Below are 13,814 nucleotides of genomic sequence, written 5' to 3' on the forward strand. Positions count from 1 at the left end.
CTATTGCGTTTGACTGGATGTAGACCACGTTCCGATCTGCAAGCACAAGAGACGTCAGTGCCGAACCAGAGAAGGGGTCCCCAGTGTTGATCCTCCGATGCTCAAGTCAGTCACTGACACGAAGAAGAAGACAGAACAACATTAGCACAAGAGTCAACAGTGAATAATGTGTACATCCGCTGGTGTATGGACCCCCTTTATATAATGCACTGGTGGACGACATGCGTACTTTTCGAGGTGTAGACACATTCTCCCATTGGTCATGGACACGTTCCCCAATTGGTCCTGGACATGTAGTCATGGACACATTCTCCAATTGGTCCTAGACACGTGGTCATAGACACATTGTCCAATTGGACGTGAGCACATCCTCCAATTTATCACTGTATGATCCATATGTTGACCATGCCCCGTGTCGACGACACTATATCCTAAAAGGATATTCTAAGATAGCTCACCGATCTCGTTGATTGGCGGAGCAAGATAGCCGCTCAGCCCATTACTCCTCCGCTCAATCGGACTCGGCCACTCTTCCATGCGGCGACAAATCTTGATAGTATGTTCTCACCTGACCAGAATAACACCCCGGTCATTCCAGCGCTCCTCTGCTCCGTGACGAACTTCTGATGATCTTAGTTACACGAGTGCTTCACTTGACCTATCCCTTTGTCGGTCGAGCAAAACATGCCTGATCGGCCCATAATGTAGAGCTCCGCTCGGATACCCTTTGATGGGCCTGTTAATCCTCTTGCGTTGACTTCCTTAACTTTTACCTCCACATCCTCCTTTGACCCACACTCAATGAACCCCCTTTATCATCACATTAATATATATCTACACATTTTATTATCAATGAACCCCCTTTATTATCACATTAATATATGTCTACATATTTTATTATCAATGAACCCCCTTTATTATCACATTAATATATGTCTACATATTTTATTATCAATTCAGTCAATTAATATGTTGTATAATAGTATCGATTAAAATAAATATAATAATTATTGTTAATTAACATTGCCATCGTCACCAATCCCCCGTCCAACTTAGCTTCTAGACGGAATCGTCCATTAATCGGATTAAACCTCCTCGAATCAAAATTCAGAGGGAGGGGCTTGCTGTCCAAGAACTAAGACGGTACAGGAGTCGCTAAGATGATGATTTCAGACAGTGAGAGCCGCAGTAAGTTAGTAAAACCTATTTCAGACAGTGAGAGCCGCAGTAAGTTAGTAAAACCTACTCTGCCTTCTGCCGGTTCCTTGTCGGACGGCAACACTTAACTGCGCGTCCATTTCATTTAACTCAACCACATCCGGTGGTTAAGCTTGGTTTTTCTTCCCCCTCCGCCTATAAATATTCCTCCCCCCTCGAATCCCCATTTTAAATTGTTGCCATGCCATTCAATCCGATGTGATGCCAGTAAGTAGTAATAGACTGAGATCAAATATTAAATAAAAGACGGCAAAGAAAAAGGGGAGGCGCAGCTGCAACTCACCGACCGTCCTCCTCCTCCCGACGCGCGCCGCAATGGTAGGCGATTACTAGACTGCATTTGGCACCCTCGATCCGCTTCCATCTCCCTGTCTAGAGGGCCGCCGGGGAGTCGCGATCGGATCCGTCACTGCTGGCGGAAATCGCCGCCCCTTCCAGACGGAGGAGGACGAGTATTCACTTCTTGACGATCCGGATCGATTTCGTCAGGTGAGTTCGTCGTGCTTCTGGGATTGATCGACTGCTTCGGGCCTTGCTTCCTGCTGGATCTCAGTGCGGTTAAATGTATTTTTATTTTTTTAGTACTCGATTCGATTGGGCGGGAGGAGCTTGAGGAGATCTGATTATTTGATCTATGAAGCAAGGCACTTCGAGCTCGAGCTGAGATTAGATTTGTAAAGTTGATCTGAGTTGTGTCTCCGGTGCCCCATTTGTGGATTGGATCCATGGAGTCGAGAATGGATAAGTATGAGATAATGGAACAAATCGGCCGCGGAGCCTTCGGGTCTGCGATTCTTGTGAATCATAAGCAAGAAAAACAGAAGTACGTCCGGCTAGCTTTCCAGGTGTTGTTTGCCCCCTTTGGAGTTCTACGAGTCAATTTCTCACGAGTTTTTGTTTCAGGTATGTTCTAAAGAAAATCCGACTAGCAAGGCAGACTGAACGTTGCCGGCGATCTGCTCACCAGGAGGTCTGTGGAGTTGATGGATGCTTCGTTACTGTCTTCTTTCATATTTATAGGCGCCAATCTTGCTAGTAATTCTTCTATCTGTCCTGTGCAGATGTCTCTTATCGCCCGTATTCTGCATCCTTATATAGTTGAGTTCAAGGAAGCCTGGGTAGAGAAGGTCTCGAACCACAAAATATAACTCCATATATAGGTTATCTTTTGATTCGTTTTGTCTCATCAATGCGTGTGAATGTAGGGTTGCTATGTTTGTATTGTCACAGGATACTGTGAGGGAGGAGACATGTAAGATGTTACCTTTTTTTTTTTTTTTTAAAAAAAAAAAACCTTTAATGTAAATTATTTGGTTCGCTTGACTTCTATCTATGTATTCTAAAAGGGCTGAGCTGATGAAACGATCAAATGGAACATATTTCCCAGAGGAGGTATAGTAATTTCATCTAGATCTTTCTACGTCTGCCTAAAAATTTCTTGGAATGGTCAAAATCTGATAAATTGACTTCCTACCAGAAATTACTAAAGTGGTTTGTCCAACTCTTGTTAGCTGTTGAGTACTTGCATTCAAACTTTGTTTTGCACCGAGATCTTAAGGTTGGTGACATTAGGCAGAAGCTGCTTCTCTCGGCTGTTTATTTTCTTACCTGATTCTTTTTATTATGTCTCTTGCATCTCTGTTACAGTGTTCAAATATATTTCTCACTAAGGATCAAGATGTTCGCCTTGGTTAGCAGCTTGACAATGCTTAGACATTTAGACAATCATTATTTTATTTACACTTAAGCTTTTTCTTGCCTTCTTTCTTGTGCAGGGGATTTTGGGTTAGCTAAAACTCTAAAAGCTGATGATTTGGCTTCTTCTGTAAGTGTTATACTTCCTCGAATGTTTTCTTCTTCAATAGACAACACTTAGAATGTGATACGATACATTATTTAACTATTTCACAGGATTTAGTTAGTTAAAGATAACTGGTATTACATATATGATATTTTTTAAAAAAAAATATTTATTTTCTGTTACCTTCAAATGTAAGGGCCAAATAGCAAACCAAAATCAATTTCAGATTGAGCCGGTCCTTTCTTTTCTTCTTTCATTCAATTTCAGATTTAAGTTCTAGGTGCTGACGTTTTGGCGGCAATTGGAGTTGGGAAATGATGTGATTAAAATTGCCATATCAACACTAGTATATTCTTTTTCTCACAACAAGTTTGGGTGCCAATTGCATTGTTTTGGGAGGGTGAAATGCATAATGAGCTAGGTTCTAAAATGTCACAAGCATATTTTTGTGATTTCCAAACTTAAGTTCCACAAGATCAGCCAGTGAATTCATTTTCCCAGATTGTCTCCACTTTTAGTAGGATATATGCATGATATGTAACATCTGCACTCCCATATCTTCCCGTTCTCTATTTGATGTGAGACCAATCATGTTGAAGTCTGCTTTGTGATGATAGTGGCAGTGTGGTCCCAGAGGTCAAGAGTTGGTATTTTCTTTAGTCTGTCATGATGTATTTTACTTGGTCTCTGTACTGTGAATGTATCACCAAGAACCCAGGAAATTTAAATAAAGTAAACATAATGAATTGAAAGGTGGTAACTAATTTCTTCCACAAGATTTAAATCCATGTAGTTTCATTTGAAGAATATGGAACTTATGACTGTTTGAATTCTATGATGTAATAGCAATTGCAAGTGCTGACATTGTTGTTTAACTGTCAGTCTTTATTTTCCTTTGTACTGATGCTAGTCTTAATAAAAATATTTGTCTAAATCTCACATTTTGTTACGTTCTTGTACCTCTTCAGGAATATTGTATAATGGTATCAGATTAACCTCACAGATTTATTGTTTCACAATAATCGGAAAAAAATGTAGTTTCTAAAGTAGCTCTTCATATAATTGGAGTTTACCTGTACGTTAAATTTATAGTTTGTTGTAAGGTTAGACCTCCAAATTATAACCCATGTAAAACATGTCTGATAATTTCTGCTAGGTTAATCTTTGATTGGATTTTTCACCAAGGCAATAGATTGTCATATGATGCTTGCCAATTTTGTAAAACTTATAAGTGGAATTTCATATAGGTTGTTGGAACACCCAATTATATGTGTCCAGAGCTCCTTGCAGATATTCCTTATGGATTTAAGTCAGATATCTGGTCCTTGGGTATGACTGCTTCATGAATTTCTATGCCAAATGCTTTCTGGTGGATTATGCATACGATTAATATGGAAATCATCGATCAGGTTGTTGCGTGTATGAGATGGCTGCTCATCGACCTGCATTTAAAGCTTTTGTAAGTCTGACTTTAAGCAAGTTGATTGAATTAATTAAATGTCCAGGACTCCAGGTAGCAGCCATGTGCATATTTATCTGTGCATTGAGACACATGTCTCATAAACTTTGTTGTAAATGGTAATCTTTGTTGATATATTGTGGGATTGCACAAGCTTAAGGATTCTTCCTTTTTTTTTCTTTCTGAAAATCTTTGATACAATTTTATATATAGATTTTGAGCATCCCACTCGTTCTATAGTTTGGAAAGTATGCTGATTGGAATGTGTTTCCTGAAAATTGGCAAATTGCAGTTTTGTTTTTGTTTGATGTACCTAACCTTATGTCGCATTTGGTGCTAGATGTTTGGAAGAATATAATAATATGTCAATAGAAAAGTCGATATAGTTAAATGATAACAAAAAAAAGAGATTTGTATTATTTTTGTGATTATTCTAGTTACAGGATCGATACCTCTTAATATAGAGGTTTACAAAAGATTCACTAAAAGCAAAAAAGAGGGGAAAAAAAGGAGGTTTGATCTCTTCTGATGTATGGATAAAAAATAGGGATCTTGATCTTTTCCTTGAATTAATTCTGTATTCAGTCTTATTTGCTTTGTCCTTCCTGATATATTCTTTTTTGATTTGTTCTTTCATGAATATATCTAGTCATTCTCAAGTCGACTTTCTTTTTGTGTTTTATTGATTTTCCTTAACTATTACACTGCACTAATGCTCGTGTCTATTAAACCTACTAGGAGTTAAAAAGCATTGATCTTAAGCACTGCTTTCAGCCTGTTAATAGTACAAACTGTGCAATTCTAGAAATATATATCTCAGTAGTATTACCAAGTATTTTTGACCTTTAGTGATTTTGCGTTCTCCCTGATATTTTCACGTCATTATTTTTATTTTAGAAAAACAAGTTGCTTCATTCGTGTTGCTTCTATGTGTTCATTATGCCAGTTGAAAGAACATGTCACGTTAGGTATTGGGGATAAATAATTCCCTTTTTGTGATGTCTGTACCATATGAGTTGAGCTTGCCTGGATTTCTTCTATTAGATTATATTTAAAGTTATAAGAAATCTTTCCCCTTTTACCTGATGTATCTGAAATTTCTTTAGGATATGGCTGGTTTAATAAGCAAGATTAATCGGTCATCTATTGGTCCAGTTCCTGCTTGTTATTCTTCTTCACTGTGAGTGCATATTTTTCATATATCTATTGTGGTTAATAACTGTTGTTTATTTGGAGTTTCATCACTATCAAAAACTGTGTTTTTTATGCAGAAAAGCTATTATTAAAGGCATGTTGAGGAAGAATCCCGAAAATCGTCCAACAGTAAGCCCCTGGAGTTATTCTCTCCATTCACAACAAATTATCAGTGTGTTGTGATCGATGATTTTCACTTATATTCCTTTCCTAACGGCATTTGAAAAAGCTAAAATTTAATGATTCAGGCATCTGAGATTCTACAGCACTCTTATTTGCAACCATACGTCAGTGAATATCGACCATGTCCTGTTCCTTCAAGTGTAGACCAGTCACATGAGAAGCCCATTGCTACCTCACATAATGGTCAGAATATGTCTGAAAGCCAAAGCAGTAGTTTTTCCAGCAGTGATAGGGACAGTTTGCACTCGGGGGACACCAATTTTCCTGGTCAAAAGGTTAACTGCCATCAAAATGAAGTTGGAAGGGACAATGATTCAACTGATGAAATGGGTTCGACCAAGTTCATTCCCCTTGGTTCATTGCATAGGAATGATGCCCCCAAAGCTGTATTAGAGAGAAACGATACATCAAAGTTGACACATGTTGATTACCAGCCCAAAGTTGTGTCTAAGCATTCAAAACCCACGAGTAACATACTGACAGTGTTAAAACAGGAAGGGAAAGTTAGAGAAAGTAGATCCCCAATGAGAGCAACACGAGTAAAAGTTGGTCCTTCAGATCACAAGATTAACCCAGAACCAGTACCTAAGTTGTCCAAGCCTGTTAGTGGCAGTTCAATGTCACAGTCTAATTCTGAAGGCCAAGCTGATGTACCTACCAAAAGCATTGATGAACCTCCACAACACTCTTTCAACCATAAAACTGAAATAGATGCATCAAACAGGGTGTACAAACCAGTTAGTGGCCATCCGACTTTGAAATCTAGCATAGGACAACCTTATGAACCTGCCAAGGTTAACGGTGAGTCTGAAAAAGGAGTCCAGACTTCACACAAATTTAAGCAGCAGGTAAGATAACAACTACTGTCTTGTATTTCTCTTATACATTTACAAACTACCACTACATTGTTATTGCAGTCACCAAAATCTGAATCTGTTCCAAAGATCAAGGCCCGAAATGATGGTGTTTCACTACCAGTTCCTGTCAAACAAATATCAGAAGATAAAATTCCTACCAAAAGGCAAAGGACTCCGCCTTCCAGTGTGTCAAAAAGGCCGATCCTGCATTCCAAGAAACTTGATGTTGACATTCGTTATTCATTTGAAAGTAGTGGGATCATAAATGATCCTACCCTACTAAATCAGGGTACTGATATTTGTCCAGAGGACAGATGTTTCCCTAAGAAACTTGAAAGCGAGGATGATCATCTAGTTCCTTCAAGTCCAATTGAAATAAATTTGGGTAAATCAAGCTCTCCATCTGTTCCAAGTCAAGAATCTCCAGTAGCAGTTGTTGAAGTGCAGAATGAATTGTTTCCATCAAGTGCTCCACATACTCCTAGTCAAGATTCTCTTAGTACAATAGTGGAGGGCCAGAAGAAATGTTGTTCCCTGAATAAAACACCTGATTCTGCTGAGGAAATCTTTCTGCCTGAAATTTCAGAATCAGATAGGCTGGCATCTTCATTGTCTTCATCTACAAATGTGAGACTTGATCATTCATCAGCCGAGAGTCATGGGAATGACAGTAAACCAATTTTGAATTTTGAAGTTACTGCAGAGGACATGCAGAACAGTACATCGAGTAATGACATAATGAGTTCAAGTTCATTACTGGAGCCAAGCTTTTCTATCTCTGAACAAAATGTTGTCTACAAAGATGATGTTTCCTCAGTCAAACCTGAGCAAAATCCAAGTGTCATGCGAAATGGTGTCGACAAGTTTACAGTTAGAGAGCTCCTTTCTTCAATGACAGATATCGTGCCATTTGTTTCAACGACCGCTAAGAGCTCTCCTCTGGAAACTACTAGGACTCCTGTTCCTATTGATCAGACAATGGAAAAGACGGCTGCACCTCACTTGACCCCAGTTTTTGATGAAGTCATACATGTCATTAGACACAGTAGTTTTCGAGTTGGTGGCGATCAACCTATCTTAGACAACAAGGAGAAAAATGTTCAGAACATTGACATGGGAAAGCTACTTAACGTTGTGCCGGATGAGGTAGATACGAGGAACATCTCAACTGGCCTGAACCCTTCTGGATTTGTTGAAAGCATGGCTCTTAGAACAAATGCTTCAGAAAGCTGCAGTAAGGAGAGGCTCAGTAGCTCACAAACATCAAAATCAAGTGGTACAGAGAACCCATTTGCTTCATCTGAACACTGCCACGCTCCAAAGGAAGAGGAGGCTCCTGCTAAAGAAACGCTGGACGTGAACTCCTTCAGACAGAGAGCAGAAGCTCTTGAAGGATTGTTAGAGCTATCGGCGGATCTTCTGCAGCACAATAGACTGGAAGAGCTCGCTGTCGTTCTAAAGCCATTTGGGAAGGACAAGGTGTCCCCTAGGGAAACTGCGATTTGGTTAGCTAAGAGCTTCAAGGGGATGATGAGTGAGGAAGCCAATCGCACGTCATGAGTGAGGTGTCCCCTTGGTTTGTTTCATTATCTTTCAGTCACAAGGAAAAAAAGCGGTCCACTCTCTCTCCCAACATGGCGGTAAACGGTAAACCCCTTCTGTTCTTAACAAATTTTTAGACTACATTCTTTTTTAAAATCGTGTATATACAGCGTGCTTTGCCAATGTCAGCATAATAAGACTCTTTTAACAAATCCCTCCTGATTTTTTTGCTTTTAATTAATTAATGTATCAAATATTTTCAATTTTATAACAAATTTATCAGAAAAACAAGTATGATAAAAACTTAATTGATTCTTTAAATAAAATTTTTAACATGAAATATGGCACAGATTAAAATTAATTAAAATTAAATTCTCTCTAATAGTGTTATTAAATGAATTTTTAATTCTAATAATATTTTAAAAAGTTGAGTTTTAATTATGTAAAAATTATATTTAAATTTAACAGGACTGCCAGACCACTGTGCAAACCGGGCACAATTTAGGAGACAATTAATGGTTACAATGCATCAGAATGCACATCCTCGTCAATTCGAGCTGTCATCAATCTTGTTATACCAAAATAAAAGCCATGTGTCGAACGGACCTACCTGAGCCGAGCCGAGCCCAGTAGGGACCTATTTGACCCATTCATGTGCCATGGTAGATCAGATATAAAACCCATGCTGGATCAGACACAACACGACACGTCCATGTGACACTCCCAATATAAAAGAAAAGAAAAAGCAAGAATGAGCAGCACGCGTTAGAATATTATTGCCGTGCCAAAAGCTAGGCATCTTTCCTAGTTGCCCCCAATAGGAAGAAAACAAGGTGCTCACCGGTGTTCATTTATCAAACACTATAGTCCATCCATTTAAGTGAATTGTTGTCCCATCCCAATTTATTAGATACCTATTTAATTAAATACCCCATGTGAATTTACTCCGTAATTTATTTATTTTTTACATAATTTATCTAGAAACGGACAGGAGAGACGAATGTAATAATCTTTTTCTACCATTTAAGTGAATTGATTTTTTTTTATTGAATTTTCCGAAAAGCGACGTGAGTCTCTTTATCGACTTTGTGATTAAAGCTAATCACTTTACACTTTGCCGTAAAGAAAATCATAGGATAGTACTAAACCTGGTTCGATTAATTAATTGAGCTTTTGAGGGTTAATTAGTAATAAATTAGATGATTAGGCAAGACTGCCGCCGGAATCCCATCCGCCGCCGCTCCAAGTCGTACACCACCAGATAGTCCTGCTGCTGGAAATTGCCCAGTATCACCGCGGGGCCGCCGGCAACGTCCGCGGTGGCGACGTCGTCGCCGTCGGAGATGACGGTGAGGCAGACCCCCGCGGCGTCCGCGAATACGAAGTAATTCTCCATCGGCAGTCGCATCTCGGCGCCGCCCTTGAAGCGGAAGGCCAGCTCTGGCAGCTCCACGTCGGTCGCGTTGGGTGGTACGGCGAAGCAGGGACGCAGGCCTGTCTGGACTTCCAGGCCGGCGGATCGGTTGTACCGCCCCGCCACGCGGTCGACGAATGCGGCGAGCACTGGATCGAACACCTTGGAGGCCATGTATGTGAAGGTGGCGCCGGAATCCACGATGACGCCGCCGTTGCCGATGCGGTCGGGGAGGAGGGAGGAATGGGGGACTTTGACCTTCTTGCCTCCTACGGCGATCTCGAGCAATCCAACGTAGTAGTAGACGGAGAAGGGAGAGTCCGCGCCAGCGGCCGAATTGTTGAGGAAGGGCGTGAAGCTTAAGCCACTGGAGGAGTCCTGTTTTGGTGGGTCGAGCACGACGGAGCCCCTCTCGGAGGCGTCGTCGTCGTACCGGCGAGAGATTAGGCAGTAGGAGAAGCGCCTCAGGCCAAGCTGGGATGGGAGGGAAGGGGCGCCGCGGCCGAATCCAGCAATGCCTCCGGCGGGCTGGCGTTGCGAGAAAACTGAACATCCGACGGTGAAATTGGGGAAAGTACGGCCGGAGAAGCCCAGCGTCTCCAGCATGAGGAGGCCGGCGGTGGACCCGGAGCCATAGATTAGGGCGTAAGGGGGGCACGCAGAGACAGGGCAATCGGAGGTAATGTTGTTGCAGGCGGCGCAACGGGAGCTGAGGAAGTCAGCGGAGTGGATCCAGAGGCAGCGGGGGTTTCGGCATCCGACGAGGACAGCGGAGGAGGAGGATCGAGGGAGAAAAGGAGTGATGGTGTTTCCGGAGGGTGATGCGCAGCGGCGGCAGTGGTATGAGGAGGTGCAAGGGAGCCAAGTGACGTGACTTCCGGTGTCGAGGAGTAGGGGGAGCTCCTGCGGCGGCGTGCCGAAGGCGAGGTTAAAGGAGTAGCCTCCGTAAGAGTGTGGGAACAGGGAAGAGGTAGCGGATGGCGGCGAGGAGCGGCGGTGGGGGTTCTTGAGGAGGGAAGCACGGAAGTAGGAGGCGGAGGCTAGGGCGGCGAGGCGGTGGAGGGGGTCGGGGTGGGGCGGTAGAGGTGTGCGGCGGAGAGGGAGGGAGATGGGATCGGAGGAGGAAGCGGCGACTAAGAGGAGGAGGAGAAGGAGGAGGGGCAGACGCGACGGCATTGCAAGCGCAGCGGCGATGGGCGGAAGAGGAAGATGCTTTGCGTTGGAAGGGGTAATAAAAAGCAAGCAAGGAGGAAAGGGAGTAGTTGGGTCTCGGGAGTAAAGCGGCGGAAGCAGACAAGCGTATTGCGCTGGATGGAATGGGGTTGGGTTTGAGGTTTGGGGTTTGGAGTTTGAGGTTTCGGATTTCGGGTTTTGGAGATTCATGCCTTTGACGCGCATTCATCAGGCTCCTCCGATCGCTCACATGCATGTCTTGCACAGCTTGGAATTAGGGTTGGGTTTGAGAGCATCTCCAATGCAAATTTTGTTAAAGATTTATAAAATTTAAAAACCTCATTAAAAAAGTTTTTATGATTGTGTAGGTGAGATTTGAGGATTTTTAGAGCATCTCCAATGTCAGATTTGTGAGAGGTTTTTAAAATAAAAAAAGCTGAATAAAAAAACTTAAATCATTGTAGATATGAAGTTTGAGGTTTATAGTTCTAAAGCAGTAGTAAAAATTCAAACATGCTCTTTTGTATTAAATTGATATATATGTATGGAGTCATGCAACTACATGCTATGAATTATATCATAAAAAAACTCATTTAGAGTTTTAACCATTGGGGATGTTTCAATGAAGTTTTATAATATTAACATGACATATTGAAATCATAAAAAAAAACTCATTTAGAGCTTTAACGATTGAAGATGCCCAGGTTTGACTTTCAAACTTACTTTTTCTCTTGAAAGTGGAGCTAATAATTAATGTACATGATTGATCCTTTTTAAATAATTTAAAAATAAATTATTTGATGAACTAATTATAATATTTCAGTTTATAAATAATTAGTAATAATTAAAATTATATTTTTTTTTCTTTTAAAAATAAATATGTTCGAGATAAGTTTAAAAAATATACAAATAATTATAATTAAATTAAATTTATAAAATAATTAAATATTAAAATAAAATGATAAATTCTATTAAATTATAAATTATAAATTAATTAATTGTTAATTATAAATAAATTAAATTAAAGATTATAATTAATTAAAATACCAAATAAAAACTATATAAAGATATTAATGATTTACCATTTGAGGTTTCAGATTTGAGATTTGGGGTTTCGGTTATTCACGCCTTTAACGCGCATTCGCAATGCTCCTCCGACCGCTCACATGCATGCCTTGCACAGCTTTCAATTAAGGCCAGAAATAGGGTTTATTAGGCAGGAAAAAAAAACGTTCGTTTCTTCGTGATCGTCGCCTTCTAATGTATTATTATTCCGAAAAGCCAAAAGAACATAGTTTTTGCCATTTAGGATCAACATAGTACGTCTACCCATTTTATTTTTCAAAATTAACTTTACTTTTAATCTAATTATAATAAATACGAAATTATGATTGCTAGATAATTTTAACACTGCACATTTGTTATATTTTTCAGTTTAAAATGTCCATAAAAATAAGAGACAACTTTTAACTAATTGTATCACATTTGATTAATTTTCTACGAATCGAATAAAAAAATATTAAAAATTTATAACTTAAAATTAAATTCATCGTAGAAAAATAATTTCTAATATTGGAGAGTGAAATATTGATCCATCTAGCCTGTGAGTACCACACTTTTGGTCCATAGCTTGATTAATTAGAAAATTAAACATGAAAAAATCTGTTAACTAAGTTATAAGTTGATTATGTAATTTATATATTTTATATCACTTTAGGATTAGGTTCTTGAGGCATCTGGAATCAACATAATTATCTTTTCTGATAATTTGTAAAAGTTACTTTTCCCTAGGATGTAAAATGTTACTTTTATAACACGTGCAAAATGCTCCGTTGGATGTTTGATCTTCTCTAGACAAAGAGTCGCTAGGTTACGAAAAATGCTCATGTGATTTACCTATCTGGATTTAGTCGAGGGACTGACAATACTGGGCAACCTAGGTGATCGTTTTCACCTTTTGCTCCAATATGTAAGAAATACTTCTTACATGGATGACTACTCCAATAGATCTTGAGATAAATTTTTAGCTGGTATAAAATATCTCGTTGGGTATCCCACCTCCCCTATGCAAAGGGTCATTCTACTAGAGAAAAATATCTCCATGATTTACCTATCTGTATCTAGTCGAGGACTAGTGATACTAGGTCGCATAAGGTGAGTGTTATCACACCTAAGGTGAGCATTATCATCTTTTACTCCAATATATAAGAGTTATTTGTCCCTGTAATTTACCTCCTTTCCAAATTTTGGGAAACCACCTTGGAGGGGTTGCCGAGGTGACGATTTACCTTTTGTTGCCAATATATAATAGGTATTTAGCCTCCAACTTGGATGTTTGCTCCAATAAATCTTGGGGTTAATTTTTAACGGGTGCAAAATGTCTCGTTGGATATCTGATATCCCTTATATAAAAGTCTGCTGTGTTAGGATAAAATACTATCCGTGATTTATCTACCTATATTGTATTATAGGATTGACGATACTGAACTGTTTGTGGTCATCAATATCACATTTTCATCCTTATATATATAGTTTTGCTTCGTTGCAGAACAAAACTTGTAGACTGCTGCAGGCCCCCTCGTGAAAAGTCCACGTCAAGTATTTTTTTTATTTCCTTAAATCAAAATCATCTCACCATGAAATGCTCGAATCTCCTCCACCCTCCTCGCCAAGCCATAGCTCTGAATGTCCATAGGATCCTCATATATTAAGACACCAAAGCTACAGTATTTAACCCATATATCAACAGAATATGGCACATTATGACAACCCTTTCACAGGTTCCCTCGAGCTCATGCAAACTGTTGAAACTAATAGATAGAGGAAAGAAATAGAATAGAGAATAATATTTTGATATGTTATTTACTAAAGTTAATAGGATTATTTATACAAGTTATCTATAAAATATTGGAAAGATTAAATATGATATACAATTATAAATATAGTAATAAATATAATAGATTTATAAATATT

The 13,814-nt window shown here is 39.5% G+C and overlaps 2 protein-coding genes across 3 annotated transcripts; one reads left to right on the plus strand and one right to left on the minus strand.

Moving 5' to 3' along the window:
- The first annotated feature begins 1,395 nt into the window (after positions 1 to 1,395).
- LOC121974399 (serine/threonine-protein kinase Nek5-like) lies at positions 1,396 to 8,466 on the plus strand. 2 transcript variants are annotated; one of them, XM_042525437.1, is made up of 15 exons: positions 1,396 to 1,707; positions 1,801 to 2,041; positions 2,122 to 2,188; positions 2,280 to 2,345; positions 2,424 to 2,470; positions 2,565 to 2,610; positions 2,696 to 2,776; positions 2,866 to 2,908; positions 2,994 to 3,043; positions 4,267 to 4,348; positions 4,429 to 4,478; positions 5,585 to 5,658; positions 5,750 to 5,801; positions 5,921 to 6,703; positions 6,773 to 8,466. In XM_042525437.1, the coding sequence occupies exons 2-15, from the start codon at positions 1,944 to 1,946 to the stop codon at positions 8,270 to 8,272; spliced, it is 3,039 nt and encodes a 1,012-aa protein (XP_042381371.1). In that variant the 5' UTR covers positions 1,396 to 1,707; positions 1,801 to 1,943; the 3' UTR covers positions 8,273 to 8,466. The 2 variants fall into 2 exon arrangements, with proteins under 2 accessions (XP_042381371.1, XP_042381372.1); XM_042525438.1 differs by lacking the exons at positions 1,396 to 1,707; positions 1,801 to 2,041 and having other exon boundaries at positions 2,449 to 2,470.
- An 810-nt stretch (positions 8,467 to 9,276) lies between these two features.
- LOC121974400 (probable aspartyl protease At4g16563) lies at positions 9,277 to 11,043 on the minus strand. The gene has a single exon (XM_042525440.1). The coding sequence runs from the start codon at positions 10,842 to 10,844 to the stop codon at positions 9,450 to 9,452; it is 1,395 nt and encodes a 464-aa protein (XP_042381374.1). The 5' UTR covers positions 10,845 to 11,043; the 3' UTR covers positions 9,277 to 9,449.
- Between the last annotated feature and the right edge of the window lie 2,771 nt (positions 11,044 to 13,814).

This window comes from Zingiber officinale, chromosome 4B, assembly GCF_018446385.1.
Source record: "Zingiber officinale cultivar Zhangliang chromosome 4B, Zo_v1.1, whole genome shotgun sequence".
Lineage (NCBI taxonomy): Eukaryota > Viridiplantae > Streptophyta > Magnoliopsida > Zingiberales > Zingiberaceae > Zingiber > Zingiber officinale.

What these genes read in the sequence shown, in the direction of transcription:
- LOC121974399 (XM_042525437.1), top strand. Translation starts at nt 1,944, where the DNA reads ATGGAGTCGAGAATGGATAAGTATGAGATAATGGAACAAATCGGCCGC. An exon ending in GCTTGTTATTCTTCTTCACT is followed by an intron (nt 5,659 to 5,749) that starts GTGAGTGCATAT and finishes TTTTTTATGCAG; the next exon opens with AAAAGCTATTATTAAAGGCA. An exon ending in CACACAAATTTAAGCAGCAG is followed by an intron (nt 6,704 to 6,772) that starts GTAAGATAACAA and finishes TTGTTATTGCAG; the next exon opens with TCACCAAAATCTGAATCTGT.
- LOC121974400 (XM_042525440.1), bottom strand. Translation starts at nt 10,844, where the DNA reads ATGCCGTCGCGTCTGCCCCTCCTCCTTCTCCTCCTCCTCTTAGTCGCC.